Source organism: Macrobrachium rosenbergii, chromosome 51 (assembly GCF_040412425.1).
Source record: "Macrobrachium rosenbergii isolate ZJJX-2024 chromosome 51, ASM4041242v1, whole genome shotgun sequence".
Classification (NCBI taxonomy): domain Eukaryota; kingdom Metazoa; phylum Arthropoda; class Malacostraca; order Decapoda; family Palaemonidae; genus Macrobrachium; species Macrobrachium rosenbergii.
In genome coordinates, this window is record NC_089791.1 from 30,332,150 (window position 1) to 30,350,887 (window position 18,738).

At 41.2% G+C, this 18,738-nt stretch overlaps 1 protein-coding gene across 2 annotated transcripts in view; it reads right to left on the reverse strand.

The window, feature by feature from the left end:
* Window positions 1-6,088: 6,088 nt before the first annotated feature.
* Window positions 6,089-18,738, reverse strand: part of LOC136833249 (uncharacterized) — a 105,083-nt gene continuing 92,433 nt past the window's right edge. For both annotated transcript variants that reach the window (XM_067095140.1, XM_067095139.1), the window contains 6 exons: window positions 14,183-14,357; window positions 13,834-13,949; window positions 13,312-13,454; window positions 12,149-12,281; window positions 11,801-11,971; window positions 6,089-10,712 (listed from right to left, as the gene is read on the reverse strand). In XM_067095140.1, the coding sequence (XP_066951241.1) occupies window positions 6,781-10,712; window positions 11,801-11,971; window positions 12,149-12,281; window positions 13,312-13,454; window positions 13,834-13,949; window positions 14,183-14,357 (4,670 nt within the window). In that variant the 3' untranslated portion in view covers window positions 6,089-6,780. The remainder of the gene's footprint in view (window positions 10,713-11,800; window positions 11,972-12,148; window positions 12,282-13,311; window positions 13,455-13,833; window positions 13,950-14,182; window positions 14,358-18,738) is intronic.

Consider the following 18,738-nt stretch of genomic DNA (forward strand, 5'->3'; position numbering starts at 1 on the left):
GAGGAAAAGAAATGTTGAGGCACTTGCTGGCATCACTAGGGAAGTGTCACACCACCGGTGATGCTGTCAGATCTTGCTGGTGACCTCTTTTCTGCCATCTTCTATTCCTTTACCACTTACTAAGAGTGCTTCTCTCTTGTCGAGGGTTAGCTCAGCCCCACCTTAGAGATCTTGTCAGTCTTTGTCCTCGGAAGGTATTGACTCGTCTGGGGTTGGTGTTACCACAGTAGTATCTCCTCCCCCTCATGAGACTTCATCTTACGATTACCTTCAGAAAATTTGGCCCACACTGAATTGTTTCAAATAGCCCATCCTTTCTGCTTTTTTAAGACAATTTGGATGGGAAGAATGAGAAAGCCTCATCTCCCAAACCTTCAGTGGTTGTGGTTCCTGTTGATAACAATGTTTCTGTGGAGTCCATGGCCCACGTCTCCAGCCACTTCCAGGAAGTGTGAACAGTCATTTGAAGTGGCCCTTCCTCCTGACGAGCCAACTAGGAGTTCTGGTTGGCAAACTGCAAGCATAGTAGGTGTCCTTTGTCTTCATCATATGCATTGTCTTGTTCTTTGTCATCCTTTTCCTCTACATGAGACTCTCATCCCTCCCATACACGGAGGAGGAAGAATGGGAGATCCAAGAGTTTTACTAGGAAGTCTTAAGATGTCATCTTGTGCCAGATCAACCACAAGTGAGCATAGCTGAGGTAGAAAATCTTTGCAGTGTCAAATTGTTCTTTGTGCTGGCATCACTCGCATGCAAGTTCTAGTCTACATAGGAGAAGGAATTGACTTGATTTATGAAAATCTGGCTACACAGACAAGTGCAGGGCCATTTTCAGCCATTCCGCACCATAAGAGGATACCTTCCTCCCGTGAGTGTACACTACACACTCATATTCTCACAACAGGTTACAGCTGTGTTAAATGCTAATACAGAGGAATATGTGTGGTACTGATGAGTGTTGCTGCTTCATCAGCATCATTCATTTTTTGGACCACACAGGCAGAGCTCCGGCTCATTGCAGCATTTTATCTGCCACATATATTTGTGAGTTAATACTAATCAGGTGTTATGGAGTGCTTGAGAATAGCAGAAAATAAAAATATGAGACGGTTAGCTTGAAAGTCCCAGTGTGGGTTAAATATACAATAGCAATAAAATTCTCAACTTTTAGTGGAGCTAGGCTGAAGCATTTTATTTTCAATAAAAATTGGCTTGTTCATTAGTTATAGCACTCCAAAACCATAAAAGTTAATTGCTGATTGGTAAAATATTTTTCTAGGGCTTTATTACTTTATGTAAAGGGACTACTTTTTGAGTTTTCTTTTCAAGTTGGTTACACTTAATGACACGGGTATATATGATGAATAACCCATGACCTCACACCTAAATTCAGAACACCATTCGTAATCAATTAATGTTTAGTGATTGTCCAACTTTTAGCCAATAATGTGAATCAGATAAACATTGTTAGAAGAAATTTTATCAGAAACTTCACATTTTGTATATCCATTAATTTTTTGAGTAGCGGTATTATATCTAATTTCATTAAGAACGAGCCCTTCAGGCCAGCGCTGTAAGAGTAAATTTGGTCATATTAAACTTTTTAATAACTATAGGACTGACCTTCACATGGTGAAGATTAATTTGGTCTTGTCTATGGTGTTTTTTTTTTTTTTTTTGTAATTTACACACACGCTTATTTTTTTAAAAAAGAAAATATATATTTTTTTTGTTGGGACACAAATATTTTGACATCAGCTACTTTTTAAAAATTGTTCAAGCTTTTTAGTAATTTCCATAGTCACCCTCTCATGTATTTGCCATTAAAGAGGTATTTGTCCATTGCATTTGAGATATGTTGTGCTGATTTCTTTTAGTTAAGAGGAGAGCAAGTAATTTGTATTGTCATTCATGAGCCAATTGCAAGGTCTGTCATGCTGCAGTCAAGATAAAGTAGTTTTTCCACTTTATGTATTTTCAGTACATGTGGACTTTATAATCAGATTATAAATCTTTAAAGATGAGTCTGATGTTCATTCATATAAAGGTTATTTTTGCTTTCTAAGTGAACAGTTAAAATGTTCTCATTGCAATGTTTCCAGTTCCATATTGTAGCAATTATGTGGTTATAGTCTCGGAATAGTGTACCAGTTTTAGTCCAAGTTACAAAGTGCTAATATGGTTTGTAAGGGTTTTTAGCACCTCGGTCAGTTGTTTTGTTTGCCGGGACAGTTGGAACTATTGCCTTTCAATTGTTTCCCTGTAAAGGATGTTTCACCTCTTTGTTTTCTGGTGTAAGTGAGGTGACAACTGATGGCCTGTTTCTGACTACAGTCAGTCAGTAAGAGTATGGAGACCTGATCAGTATTAAGCAGCATGGAGGACTTGTTTAGTCAGTAAAGGGAATCCGTAAAGGCGAGGCATTCTGAAGAGTCAGCATTGGTATGGAGACCTGAGGAGTCTTAAGCAGCATTGGGTACTTTAGTCAGTCAGTATTGGTATGGAGACCTGAGCAGTCCTAAGCTCATGGGGGACTTTAGTCGAGTCAGTAAGAGACCTGATCAGTATTAGGCAGCATGAGGACAGTTGTACCAGATTTGGGAGTCCATAATGGCATTGTGTTTTGGGACTCACGACCAGCAGGTTGGAGCATGAGTATCATGTTGAGCAAAGTAGCTTCGTCTGGGGTTGCAGCTTCAACTGCTTCAATGAGAATCATGGCTCCTGGTTTGCAGCTTTGGCTGTGTTGCAGTTTCGTCTGCGGTGACATGTATAGTTGAGGCTGTGTGTGTATATGCAGTCCTGTGGCTTGCTCCTTCCTGTGAGAACAGAAACAACCAGCATGGCAGTGGCAATTGGTTCTAGACCTTTTGACGTTACTGAAGAAGCTGGTTCCTCATGGCCGTCTACATCTGTGATCCCTTCAATGGAGGCTGAAAGAATTTTGGTCCCCAACAAAGGACTCTCCTTAGCTTCAGGTCCCTCTGTCGACAGAAGTAAGAAGCAACCTTATGTGGCGGTTGGATGACAAAAACCTGACAATGAGAGTGCCTCTTCATTCACCCCCTCTGGAGCTTCTCCTGTTTTTGGACGCCTTTTATGAGGGTTGGGGAGCACATCTAGATCTCCTGACTTCTGGAGTGTGGAGTCCTCAGGACAGGCGACTTCACATCAGCATGCTAGAGTTGAAAGCAGCACACTTCAGGAGTTTCAAGAAAGGATGACAGGGTACTAAATTGTTCTAATGTCAGACAACACTACAATGGTAGCGTATGTGAACAAACAGGTGTGAGGACTAATGTTGCATTTACTTCACATGATGACCATTCATTTGCATCAGTGGGCGATCAACAACTCGGTGGACGTCATGGCCAGGTACATTCCAAGAGGAATGTAGTGGCTGACAAGCTAAGTCGTCAGGGTCAGGTCCTAGGGACGGAATGGTTTCTGCATCAGGATATAACGGACAGGCTTTTTCATCTGTGGGGGAGACCAATGATAGACCTCTTTGCAACAAGGTTCAACAGGAAGCTAGAGGTCTGTTGTTCAGTAGTTCCAGATTTCTTTACTGGGACAATCTGGAAGTCCACGCTTTCCCCCCTTTTTCCTGATCCGTCACGTCCTGATGATTTCTCAGAATCTCAGGATGACCTTAGTAGCCCCAAGCAGAGTAGTTCCCGGATCTGCTATCTCTGCTCTCAGTGGTTACGAGAGAGATCCCCTAATGGCACAACCACCTCTGTCAACCTCATGTAGAGAGATGTCATCGATCAGTAAGGTCCCTATCTCTTCATGGCTCTCGCAGAGCAGTGTCAGCGATGTCTGGTTACGTAGAAGATCTTCCTCAGTCATCTACTGTGATTGGTGTCGTCAGTGGGTCAGAAAAACACCTTTCTGTGTCTGCCATTAAGGGCTACAGGGCTGTCTTGGGGTTAGTTCTACATCTGGAAGACGTGAACGTAACTTCTTGGGAAATTTCTGTGCTGCTCAATTTGAACAGTCTTGTTTTCCTAGAGAACTTAAACCACAACCACCTACTTGGGATCTGACTCTGGTGTTAAGTAGACTCACTCGAGTCCCATATGAACCTTTGCGACAGTAATTGGACAGAAACTTGACCCTCAAGGCAGTTTTTCTTCTAGCCTTGGCTTCATCAAAGAGAGTCAGCAAACTCCATGGTCTGTCTTTTGATGTTAAACATACCAGGGGTTGGGGGTCGATAGCCTTCGAATTTGTCCCTGAATTTGTTGCCAAGACTCAAAACCCCTTGGTCCATGATGACAGATGTGCTCTCCATGATGACAGATTTGTTTTCCTCTCCATCCCATCCCTTGGGGATTTTGACAACAATCCAAATGAGCTACTATGTCCTGTCAGGGAACTGGGCAGTTCTCAGAAAAAGACTCGACACCTCAGACCTGGGTGCCGAAGACTTTTTGTTAGCACAGGCCGGAACAAGAAAGAAGTGTTCAAGAATACCATTTCATTTTGGGTACGTGATGTGATCAGACACGCCTACAGCTCCTCATCAGTTTCTACTGCCAATACTGTGCATGCAAGAGCACATGACATTAGAGGGCAAGGCTGCTCCTTGGCATTCAAAAGAACTTACCTGTTCATTGGATTTTGAATGCGGATTCTTGGCTTCGCCAAATCACCTTTGCATCCTTCTACTTGAGGGCCATTGCCCACCGGTCCTTGGACACTTTTTCCTTGGGTCTGGTGGTGGCTGCTCCACAAGTTGTGTAGCTCATCCAGTGCCCCTAGCGCAACAGTTTGTATCTTGCCTAAGATGATGGTATGAAAGTGAGAATGATTGAGATGGCTGGTCTTTTTCCTTTCCCCCTTTCTTCTTTACCTGGGGTCGGTAAGAAGACTGATCCATCATACACTGGAACTGGTAGATACAGGTGAGTGAAGTAGCCTTACTGTTAGAGTATTTATTATTCTACACGAATGTATACCTTTCAGTAGCAAGCCCTTCCTCTCTATAGCGAGGAGAGAGAAACGATAACAAACACATCTAGGTGGCTACCTTAGTTTAACTTCCCCCTATGCAGTGAATCTATTAGATTACCCATCTCTTAATAAGTCAGCGGCTTGGGTCTCTTCCTTTGAATTCTTTTATCCAGGAAGTGTGACCAGGTGTGCTGAACCTCCAGTCGGTTCAAGGTTCTTCTACCTCCCACCAAAGATGAGCCTATCCTAATGTTAAGACCCAGGGTTGTTTTTTACCAGTTTCCAGCTGGCACCAGATTTATCCTAATGTTAAGACCGCAGGTTTGTTAGCTATGAAAAATACAATGTAAATATTTGTCATTTCATGTTTAAGCTGTCTTATGGAATGTAGTTATTTTTGACTATATGTACTGACTCTGTAATGCTGCTTTTCTTTAAGCCATTATTTTGAATGTTTACTTTTCTATCTGATGACTTGCATAATTTAAGGATTTAAAACCACCTTTGTCTGCCTCAGTTGCTGCCAGATTTTTCTCCTGATCTTTTTTTTTTTTTTTTTTTTTTTTAAAGAACCTGATGAACCCAGTAGGGGTTCATAACAGATTTCAGTTGATATGCTCATTATTTTTAACATTAGCTCAAAAATTGTCATTGGAAGTGAATGACTAAAGACATGGTTTTAGTTTTATCTCATTCTTCATTATATGGTTTTAGTTTTATCTCATTCATTCACTATATGGTTTTAGTTTTATCTCATTCATCTCAATCTTCAATATGTTGTAGTCCAAATTAATGTGTTTACTGTACAACGTAGCCCTTTGGAAATTAAGAGTTTAGTTTTGTGATTACAGTAATTAAGAGTCAACAGAGCTCCCTAATATTGTTGAACACTACCCTAGTTTACTGAGCTTTATTATTGCATTCTGCATAATCTGTAAATATCTTCTTGACTAAAGAATATCTTTTAGAGAAAGAATTCCACTTTGAACTGATCCCTCAGTTCAATCCTTAACATTTACCTTCTTATTGTAAATCTACTACATAACAGCTTTCCATCAATTGTGAATAAAATTACTTTGGCAAATAACTACTGCATTAATTACTGTAAGGGAAAGTAACTCAAACAGAAGTTTTGAGCATCTTTAATTCAACAAAAATAACATTTTTCTGACATTTAATGTGAGAGTTGGGCAGCAGTGAGTAGGAGACTGTCACGTGACTCATCCATCCCACCGCTGCCCTCAACAAGTGGAAGGTCTCTGTACAATGCGGACTACCCCACGCCACCGCCCAGCCAGGCCAGCCAGCGGGGGCTTTTGGAATGAACTTTCTTAATATAGCAGCGGTGGGTGCTGTCCCTACCTTAGCTTTGTTCTTGATGATGGTCTGTGTGGGCACTGCTGTTACCACTATCCACAGATGCTGCACTTCTGTGGCTAATGGGGGTGCGAGGAAAGGCTGCGATGTTTGCTACAAAGAGAAAGATTTAATGAACAGCAAATAGTAGTGAAGATGACAAGAAGGTGACCACAATATGGCTGATAAATACCTGACAAGAGTGGATGACAAGAGCGGTAAGAGTGTGGCAGCATGTCTGGGTAACAGTGAGATAGACGTGGGCAGCAGAATACTAACACTGGCCTCTAGGAAGGAGGCAGCCTCACACCCAGAGCCTGAGTATTAACACAAACCACCTACATACTCATATATACACATACATATGGGGGTAGCTTTGTACACCAGAGTGCGGCGCGACAACACTAGTCCACAAAACAGATCACAGATAACACTTATCACGGCAGTAGTCCAATCTGGGGTTCAGTCTTCATCACTTACAGGTTCCACATGAGGTTCATATCCCTGGAGTGGACGTCCACCACTGGAATTACTACTTGTAGTAGATGAAGTGGTAGAGGGAGGAACCCCAGGGCCCCCTAAACCTGGACCCCCATGTCCACGAAACCCAGAGTAACTGTAAGAATACGGGCTACTAGCACTTACTGGGGGATAACCCGATCGTTCACTCGGTTCCCCCTTTGAACTAATTTTCCCCCCTCCCATGTCCCCTGATTTTGACGTTGGAGGGTGGGAGTCACGAGGCGACTCATCTATGACCATTTCACCTGACTGAGGGGAATCAGCAACGTCATCTCGTGTGGGTGCATCTTCCCGTCTTTCCTTTATCATGTCCCCTCCAGTGGACCGTGGACGGGATGGAGGACGATCGCTAGTTTCTAACCTTGCTCTTTTTTTTAAAGGATCTTCCATATCATAGTGTGCATTTTGCTGAGATACTGAGTGCTGAGGAGGTAGTGGCTGCTGATGCTGTAACTGAGAAACTTGCAAACCAGGTTGTGTGTGTCTACTGTCATCAACTGAACGCTTGTCTCCCTCCTGAATTTCAGGAGTTCTCATTACTTCAGCAATTTTATTTCTCACATAATCAAATACCTCCTTCTGCTGACAAACTTCCTTTTGTGGATATGGTCTTTTAGGATATTGACTCCACTGATTATTAGAATCTGTATGATTTGGATCGGCAGATAATGGTGGTGCAGATGAAGACGGCGGAGAATTTGTCTCCACAGGAAAGCTTGTCGCTTGTGCAGAGGGCGGCGTTCTCCTCTTGTGGTCAGGTCTTGGTGACACAGGCGATGGTTGCTTAATTCTTACGATCTGTCTTTCATCTGGTGCTAAATGTTGACCAGGCATATGATGACCTCCAGATTGTGAAGATGGTGGTGGGCGGTGAGGGGAATGTGAATCTATTCTATCTTTTCCATCTTTATCAGCTCCCCTCTTCCAAAGCTCATAGCCTCCAACCTGTGACACAGTAACAGCTGGTGGCCCTCCGGAACTAACATACGGTCGGCCATCGGTCCTCAGAATTTCTAAGGAGGATGACGATGATGGCAATGTTCGTGCATAAGGCATATGAGGTGGTGCTTCCATCTTCCGTCCATCACCCAAGGCATACTCTCTATGTATAATTTGATCCATGTGAGCATGCATTGACTTTGGCTGAGAACCTTGATGATGGGGAGCTGAATGGAGAGAGGGACCTACCCCTTCTTTATGATTTAAAGGATTAGGAGGTGGTCTGGTATCTGGACTATCATCAACCATGACTACTTCTTTTTCTTTCACTGGAGCAGTGGCTGGAGATCTAACACGTTTATCAATTTCCATGTGTGATCCTGTTTCACCGTGTCTTCTGGAAGGACGCTGATCATTTGGTCCCCCACCACTATCTGCACTAGTATGATTTATTGTGTGAGTTATAATAGCATCAATTAAATTGGCTGCTGTAAGGGTGTCACCTGAATTACGACTGTTACTGTTACCTGTTGGAGATGGAGAAGGTTTTCGGTCTCTCACAAAACAAGTAACAAATCCTTGTGCAGCATCATTATCGACATCTGGTGGCTTCTTTCTGGGATCATAGTACCGACGATCATCAGGATGTGGTATCCTACCATCCATAGCAGCAGTCCTAATTCTCATAGAATCTGTTAACTGCTTTTCCAAACCTTCTGGCTGAGGTGTATCATGAGGTACCTTAGGCCTGCCTTCTCTTCTACTTTCATGAGGTGCAGAAGGATAACCTGGCTGAGCAACAGCAATGTTGACAAATTCATTAAAAGTATCTGAACTTCCCCGAGAGTGTCTAGGCGAGTATCTGTCATCTGTACGTGGTGAAGCACTTGTTGGAGGTGCTAAATGTGAAGGTGGCTTGCTCGTGGGATGACGCTGGATGACTCCTACTCTAGGTGGCGTTGAAGTTGACACTCCTGGAGATCTAAAATCATTCGGCGATTGTGCCATGTCACTGTTTGGAGAAGTAGGAGTTGGGTCACGTCCAGAGGCTGGAGATGATGGCGGCCTTGATACTCTCTCCTGTGAGTAAGCTGATGATTGTGATGGAGGTTGATAGGAACCATGGGGCCCACTTGCTCCATAAAATCTTGGATCTGTTGACGGATTTATACGTTCAACTACACGTGGATCTAAACCACCTCTGTGATCCAATCTAGGATCAACAGTCCTACTATCTATACGTGACAACTCTATCTGTCTTATGTCCAATCCTCTTGGATCAATACTTCTCGTAGAATTGTCTATAATTCGACCTACTGTTGTACCAACTGTTGTACGATGGTCACGAGGATCTTGTTGTGGACTATGGTCTCTTGCTCTGGGAGATACTCTGGATTCTTTTTCAACTCCTCTTCTATTAATCATCTGCTGAGACATCTGATAATCATGGGCAATGATTTGGCGAGAACTAATCTGGGGTTCTTGGTATGCAGGGCGAGTATATGCATAACTTGAATAATAAGGCGTAGAAGACGGTGCAGAGGATATAGGTGGCCGAGGTCCTCTATAAATATGTTCACGTTCATACTGTGATGGCAATGCTGGTCTTGGAATGATCTCGACTCCACTTCCAGTCCGTGCTTCAAATGGTTGACAACCATCTTTATATATACTTGTCACAGCTACAGAGCGTTTCTGATCAGGATGCATAGGAGTGCCTTGGGTAATGGAGCCACCTTCTTTTCCTATACCCGGTTTGGACATCATCTCAAAACGTCCGGGCTGTGACAGAGGCACCGACACAATGGGTCCTGGTGGATTTACAGGAGTACCATGAGTTATGGACCCTACATGAGTAGGAGGGACCTGCTTGTCAATCTTCATAGGAATTCGTGGGGGTGTAGATATAGACGTGTTTACTGGCTGTGGTGGAGGGTGCTGACTGCGTACACTGGTTAAAGGTGGAGGGGGAGCCATTTTCATTTTGGAGGGATGAGTGTGTGGTGGCCTAACATGTGGGTATGCAAGAGGTGAAGGACCACCAGACACACTTGTCAAAGTAGAAGGCTGATGATGAGATAAAGCTCTGGAATCTGGTATGAAGGCAGGAGATTTATTTCGTGGATCTGGGAAACCCCAGGGTTCATGAGGTGGTTTACTATAGCTAGTGTTAGCATGTGCACGAGGTGGAGGTTGTGGAGGTTCTTTACTTGTGATTGTCACTTCTGCTCCTCCTCGTACTGTTGGGATTTCACGAGGTGAAGATGTTGGTCGAGGAGGAGGATGAGACTGCTGAGGAGGTTGAGCTGGCTGATGGTGAACTGGGAGAGACTGATGAGCTGGTGGTTGTGGAGGAGATCGATCACGCTTACGAACAGTCAGGTCAAGACCCTCACACTGCCCATCTTGTGAATCAAAAGGATTATTATCATTATGAGGAAGCCCGTCTCGAGGATCGTTAAATCTTGGCATTTGGTTGCGATGGAACTCCTGCCCTACAGGGGGTGGGGGAGGTGGCACAGGTGCAGGCCGTTGTACATAAGATGACCTCAGAATATTACTGATAGTTGGCATCCCCTTATTCTGAGGTTTCTCATCTGTTTTCTCAAGTGTTCTTTCTATTGTATCAAAAATTAAATCTCTAACATTAGCTGACCCTGCACAAGGATTCTCTGTCCCTTTGGAACTTGGCCGAGACACAGGAGGTGGAGGTGTCTTCCCTCCAAGACTTGGGATTGGTTGAGTCGGTCTCTCGTTTGGATTAGGCAAGTGCTGCACCTCAGGTGGAGAATCCCGTCCAACACAACTCTGACCTTCATCAGCACTTGCAGTTGCTGAACTGTCATAATCTTCCTTGACACTGGCAGGGGGTGGTGGGTGGCGGGGTAAGGGTTCCTTCATACCACCCTCAGTGTTCTCAGCCTCCCTCTTTTCTGTAAAGGGAATTTTGGGGTTAGCACTGGCATACAATTAAAAATGACCAAACTAAAAACATTAACTAGTTTTGTTATAGATTAGTTCAATGAAACCACAGAGTCATATTTCTAGACTCATGGATAGGGTTGGCCCTAATAATCTTTTCTGAAATGGCAAGTAAAAACACAAGCAAGACAAAGTTTCTAAGGCAGAAAGCAATGCAGCTGTGGGTCAAAGGGATGCTGTAATGAACATTTATTAACGTCCAAATACACAAAGCAAACCACGCTGTAATTGGTTCCCTCTAACGAGATTCTTTAGTAATAGTAATACATATAGAAAAAAAAATGGAAGGTTCAATTTAGCCCTGGATTCTTTAAAGCTTAAATTTCACTCTTTCAAATGAACAATTAAAAAATTCAAAGAATGCTCATAAAGTAAGCTCAAATGCTGCAAAGCTAGCTTGCTAATAATATATATATAGTACAGTGGGTAAAAGCAACTTCTGTGAATTATTTTCCTAATGGGACATACTGTAGTACTGTGATGAATTTTCCTAATGGGACATACTGTAGTACTGTGATGAATTTTCCTAATGGGACATACTGTAGTATTGTGATGAAAAGAAAAAATTGTACACAAATAGCTGATGACCCAGAGCTAAAAAAAAAAAACTCTTTACTTGTCAAACTGTCAGTCGTGTGAAATGTTTATCTTATTCATTCCTACAACAGTCATTATGTTGAGCTGTACCCTATCATCATCTTCTTTTCTCATAGGTATATACACTATTTGTGGCCAACTGAGCTTGTTCCTGACTAACCTTAGTGGCATTTGACTTGGTTTATGGTTAAAATACCTATTTATGATGATAATTTTTTTACAGTACCTGCCTCTGAATTTAAAAATTAATGAAAAATATAGTAATTTTATTTAATATACAGTAATTTAATTTTTTTGTCCACAAAAAGATTTCAAGACTAATGAAGAAATGGATACCTCTTTTCCCAAAAATGATACAAAATTTGCAACTCATGATATAAACTTATGAATACTGTAACACGCAACTCCTCCCCACCCGAGTGTGAAAAGTATATAGCATTACCATCAATATTATTATGATGTATTGCTGGACCAGGAGATGGTGCAGATGTTGTGTCAGAGGCTGAGTCTTGGGTTGCAGGTGGCGGTGGTACGGTTCCGCCTTCATCACAGCTCGACGTTGATGACCCACTCTCTTCTTCATCAGTCACAGTGGGAGGACCATCTCCCTTGCCTGAAATTATAATAAAAATTTAACACCCTACTCTTTAGCAGCTGTCACAGTGGACATTCTATTTCCTTTACAATACATTATTAGTTCTTTGTACGGTATTATCAACTCATTTTCTTTTTCATTCCTTAATTTTCAATTACCACAACAGAAAAATTAGTTGTAATAACAGTAACATACCTCTAGACTTCCGATACTCTGCCACAATTTCATCATACTTGTATTTCTTCTTAAAGTTGAAGTAAAAACTTTTGCACTGTCCTTCAGTTTTGTTGGGAAGTCGTTCCGCAACTCTTGACCAGTGGCATCCAACCTGTTTTTGTTCAAAACAATTACCATCACTGCATAACAATACACTGACCTAGTAGTAATTATTTATTTAATATCATAGCATTACTGTATACCAAAATCCTATACATGAACTGACATTTCCAACCACTGGGTTCTATATCCAATGATATTTTGACCAAAGATAGGAAACACAAAATATTGTTTATTAGTGTTACCCTGCATGATAGGTTTCTATAATGAACTGGGCTAAGTTCTTAATTTTCATTTATATGAATTATCTTTTAATGATGACAATCATTAATACCCAAGATTTAAGGTACTTGAGTAAATGGAAGGTTTTACTTTTCTCTTGTGCATTTTGCAATGATATTCACGTCACATTATTGTATTAGCTGAAACATTTTCTCTGCTCGGTATGTTTGCAGTCAGACTAATAATAAATGCAATTCACTCTGAATCCAAAAAAAAGTATCTACTGACTGTAAGATTCTGGATCTTTAGGAAATGTAAAACTACTGCAGGCCAAACGATAGATTTTAATTCTTGTTACTCCCAAGTATGAAATGATGCTGAAATCTTATAACTCCTATATGATTCAAACCTTTATACAATACAATACATAGTTACTCCCCTCCCAAGCTGACTTTCCAAACTGGACATGAAGATAAGTAGGACGCTAACTTTTTTTTTTTTGCACAAAAATTACTGTACTCCACATCTAGCCATGAAATGGCATAAGTCTGTTCTCAAATCACTATCATAGCATTCTTTTCATACTTCTGATTGTTAGCAGCCAACATTTTATATTGCCTATACATCCAAACATTTGTTGTTAAGCATTAAAAAAAACCATGAAAGTCTGATGTATTATGAATGAACTCGGGGTGCTAGCAATTTTTTGCTGCTGGATAAATTAAGTTTTTTTTTTTTTTTTACACTGCTAGTTATGGAGAATTTCATTGGGTCATCTCAAACTTCTCGCTTTCCACCACCATTGGAATTCTCTTCAAAAACCCTTCAGAAGTGGGTTCTGTCAAGCAACAGCAACATACCTCTCTCAAGGCTGATCTTAGTGCGTCCACATCTTCTTCTGACCACCTAGAAGGATCTACCGGTTCCTCTGCCTCTGGTCCCAGCTTGCGCATGATTCGATTGTGACAAGCTGAACAGCATTTAGTTACATCAGGAGGAATTTCTGTAAGAAGAATATTTTTAACCTCAAAACAAGATCCTGAACACAAACCATCAATGATCCCCCAACACAAGCACCGTACACAGCATCCATGTATTTTAAAAACATTCGGTCTACAGCACATTTACAAGTCAGTGCATGATTTTACAAGAGTTAAAAAAGCTGCAGTAACAAGTTTATAATTACTTCCTAACCTCTAGCCAACTTCTACCATACTGGATAAGACTTCACTTTGAGAAAAGTGTAAGAAATAACCATACAGGCATTTAAAACACTAATACTGGGATTATTTTCATAATAAAAAAAAATCAGCACTACCCCCTCCCCACCCAAAAAAATGTATAAAAAAACTCATGTAAAAGCCAAGGTATCTACTACTTACGGAATTCCCTGATGATGGGATCCTTGATTTCAGCCGGCAACTCAGCCCATCTGGAGGGCAAGGGACGCAAACGCTTCCCTCTCCACTTGTGAGATGGACAAGTTGGTATAGGACACCTGCAGCATCAACAAAGATTGTTATTACATCGTCAAATCAAGAGTTAAGAGTTCTTTGTTGGTCCTTTACATTAGGAATTACTTTCAGCGAAGCCGGAAAAATTCCTAATGTAAAGGACCTCAGGTTAGAAAAAATACAAAATTACTTCAAAAATGTGTTATATTTCAGCGAGAGAGTGATAAAGAGATAATCAATAAAGATACTCATTTACAGCATTAGCAAATAAACTTACTGCGCCCTCCTTCTCAAGTGTCGACATCTGCAGTTTGTGCAAACGCGAGGATTGGCAGGGAGATGGGATTCTGACAGGCCATACTGGGCTGCTTGCCCGGGGCCCACAGGACGGGATTGACCGAAATGTTCCAACTGGGTGCCACACACCAAGCACTCATGAGGGCCACCCTTTCCTGAAAATATATAAATACAAAAAAAAAAAAATGAAATACACAATAGGAAATACTCAGGTTTTCTCTTACAAACGACGACAAAATAGGGCATTAAAAAGAGCCATGGCACGACATACGATGACTGGTTGGTTGGGAATTGAAAAAACTGGCGAAATAAAACATTTTCATTGTAATGTTATGAAATTAATTGGTGCCTTTTGTTTTTAAAGGGTTTGTAGTCACTGTACTGAATTCTATATTATCCACAAAACTCTCACCCCCATATGTATTTCCTTCTTGATCTCAGCCATAAGAGCTACTAGTGATTACTGTTTTATGGCATTCTTGGCTCACAAAGGTCAATGCTGCCTTTAAATAGTCAAGGTATAAAGGAAACTTAAACTAGAGTCATTGAGAGTCATCTGGCTTTGTGGCTGCCCTGTCACTGACACCATTCATTAGAAGAAAACATTGAAACAAATGCTGAAAGAAATTTAATACATATTCCTGATATTTACCTTCATTTAAATTAAATTTAAACCTTGCTTTCAGTATAGTAAAAGCTCCTAGGTGTTCTTAGGAAATTAGAAGACTGTATACAGGTACATAACATGTCAGACCAATGAGATTTCAAGAGATCTAACATCGATACAGCTTTTGCAAAAATGTTTCTCATATTCTAAAGAATTACCACCATACAGGACTGCCTGAGGAAAAGCCTCAGGCTAGCATGGAATTTTCATGAACTTCATGTACAAACACATTCAGGTTTTTTGTATTTTGTTGGTGGAAAAAATATTCTTGTGGGGGTAGAGTAAAATAGTTTACACTAACAAGATACCCACTTCCTAGCCAACAACTGTACTTCTCCCAACTGTTTGCTATATAGATGCCCTCTCCTCTGGCTTAGAAAAAGCAGAGTGGATACGAAGGGAAGTAGTGGAGATGGATAACAACAAAAATATAACAGAGAAAGGGACATAGAAATGGGGGAGAGGGGGTCTAACAACAATTAAAGCCATTGATCTAAGCACTTAGGAAAGGGGGCTAATGTATAAAAAAGAAAAAAGTTGATTTGAGCACTTGAGAAAAAAAAAAGGCAAACTGGTGAGAGTACTTTGCAAGTAATGTACAATTATGAGAATATAATGGTTACCATTCAAACAGCACTTTTTAAGAGCCATTTCAATAATCATTTCTAAAATTTTATTCGGTACAAATGGCGAAGCGTTTTAGGATAAAAGGGTGAGAGAATTCATTTGTGGAAAGATCAATTCTTAGTCGTGGGAACTGTCTTGACGATAATGGAAAGGGGAGGGGCCAATCAACCTAAGCACTCTGCTTAACCACTACAAAGTAATACAGCCCTACTTCACAAGGGAACTGAGAACCGAGTAGTGTGAAACTTCGGGAAAAAAAATGGACACTTGTTGAAAGAACAGAACACTTGGGAGTAATGAATTGAACTGAATACAGAATTAAGGCCAAAGGCCAAGCACTGGGACCTATGAGGACATTCAATGCTGAAACAGAAATTGACAGTAAAATCTCGTAGTTGCACTATGAATCAATTGTTAGGAGAGGGAGGAAAGTAAGATGGAAGAGAGAATATGAAAGGAGGTACTTTAAAAGAAACGAAAGGGGTTGCAGCTAGGGCCCGAAGGCACGCTGCAAGGAACCTCAAGTAATGCCTACAGTGCACCGCATGAGGTGCACTGACAGCACTAACCCCCCTACAGAGTTGGGAGTCATGAGAAAAGATATGTAAGGTCAATACAAACACAGACATAAGGATTATGGTTACACTGATGCCACACAATGATGACGATGTAAATGGTTAAGTCTCGTCATATGAAAAAAAAGGCCTTGTAAATGGGCCCAAAGACATTGTAATTAATTATAATTTTGTTACGCCAGCATCACCAACAATCTCAAGACATTAAAGTCTCTGTATAAATGTCTTATAAACATTCTGGAATCAAATTCATATGTGATTGTAGCATTTTCATTTTACTTCTCCTAAAATTACAAAATTGTGCTGAAATGCAGTAAGGACATCCCTATAGGGTTCCATTTTTTTTTATCACAATTGCCTTAACCACATTCATACCAGTTGCAATAACTATCCTTTACTGGTAAATAAATGCACGTACTGAAGACATAGGATAGGATACCCGACTATAATTGAATACTTGAGAATACAATATTTCATCCCTTCAGTGTCCTCAAAAGTATTTCTTAAAACTCTGTTTTGTGGTTAGTAAAATTAACTTCTTTTTTTATATACACAACACAACGCTCCCACCACCCAAGAGCAACAATCTCTCTCTCTCTCTCTCTCTGTGTTACAAAGCAGGCAAAAAAAAAGTAAAAACTGGTTCTCTCTAGCAACAGAAAGGAATGAAATGCACTTAAAGGGGCACTTAGTGAAACGTATAATTAACAGAGCGAGTCAATACAATCGATGTACCGAGAGCACTTAAAAACCGGCCGTTGTGCTTGAAGCTAAAAGTTTCCCATGCTGATGACCCCACCACCAGGTACGAGCTTGCGGCTTCTGACAGAATTCCCGGCGTGTCGTTTACACGCTCCATTGATTCGGGGCTTATTTATTAGGCGTTTGGTGTGCTCCCGCTGTAGACATGCGTTGTTTTAATCGTCGACTTGAGGGCAGTGTAAACAACGTTCACCCCCCTCTGGCTGGAACGCCAACAGACGGTGGATGATAAAAGTTAGGGCTGAAAGAACGGAATGCCTCTCAACACGAAAACAATGACTGAGAGAGAGAGACTTCCAAACTACTTTAATATTTTTATACTTCATAAGGTCCTTGACAGAATATTACTTATCAAGCAACGAAAAATGGCTGTGGAAGCATTAGACGAATGAGTTAAGCAAGTTACACCGACTATAAATATAAAGTAAAAGCATTCTCATTTACGCCTACGCAACCCGCATCGTCAGACTGCTGCTGGGTTACCCTACAAAATTTGAAAATGTTCGTTAAGGGAGAAACCTTAACGAGGCAACTTACTTGTACAGCAAATTCTTAAGAGTAAATCCAGGAGGGGGAGAGAAGAATCAATCGCTTTGTATCAGAATGCGACATTGAAAACGGCTCGGAAATCGTGGTTTGTTAGAAGTATACTGTTTGCATACGACTATTCATTTTTTATGTACGAAGGTATAAATACTGACGGGTATTCGAACTTTGTGCGTAATGGGAGCTGGCGTGAGCCTGCACACACGAATGAGACGTTAAGAGATTCTTCCTTAATATGTGTCCTCCACAATTTTATTTCGTTTTTAGCTTGCTTTTTATCCATTGGGCTTTCAGGGCTCTACAGTAGGCTAACATAAAGACGAGTACAATTAGAGGCAGGCGGAATCTATTCAAAAAGAGACTCCGGAGACGTGAGACAAAAGTACCTACGGTCTAGTTTCATAAACAAACATGACGCTGAAGAGACAAGTATGAGAAAGGGGGTTGGGATTGGGGGGAGGGGGGGGGGAAGAGGAGGAGGTGAAGAGTGCAATGCGCGGGAGAGAGGAAGTCCTTTGCAGTATTACCCATGACACTCGGAGGAACCTCGGGGATTTTCAAAATTGAAACCTATGATATTGTTGGTCTGTTACATAAGGCGACGTCAGATATTATGTACGCGCACACACACACACACACACACACACACACACACACACACACACACACACACACACACATATATATATATATATATATATATATATATATATATATATATATATATATATATATATATATAATACGGGTTTTATAGAACAGAATATAGAATTTTTAGGCCAAAGGTCAAGCACTGGGTCATTCAGCGCTGAAACGGCAATTAACAGCAAGGTGGCTTGAAAGGTGTAACAGGAGGAAAACCTCGCAGCTGCACTATGAATCAATTGCTAGGAGAGGGATGAGGAAAGTAAGATGGAAGACAGAGAATATGAAGGAAGGTATCGTAAAAGGAATGAACGCGAGTTGCAGATACGAGCCATAGGGACCCTGCAAAGAACCTTAAGTAATGTCTCCTACAGTGCACCACATGAGGTGCACTGACCACCTACAGTGTAAACGAGTTTTCCATAAAAAAAATCTGCTGCTGATGTCTTCTAATCAAGAAATGGACTAAAGCTCGATTCCAAGGGGGATTAAGATTTGCCGGATCCATCTGATACTTCCAATGGAAATCTGAATAAAAAAAAAAAAGGAAGACACCAAGGCCTATCACGTGGACATTGGCGAAGGGCGCCACTGAAAGGTGATGATGTCTTCAGGAAGATTTTAGCCGCCGTTCTGAGGTCTTTTAGCCGTGTCGTATCTGCATCGCCTCCTCTACAGGTCTCGGAAGGCGTGGACGATGCTCGTGCAAGTAAC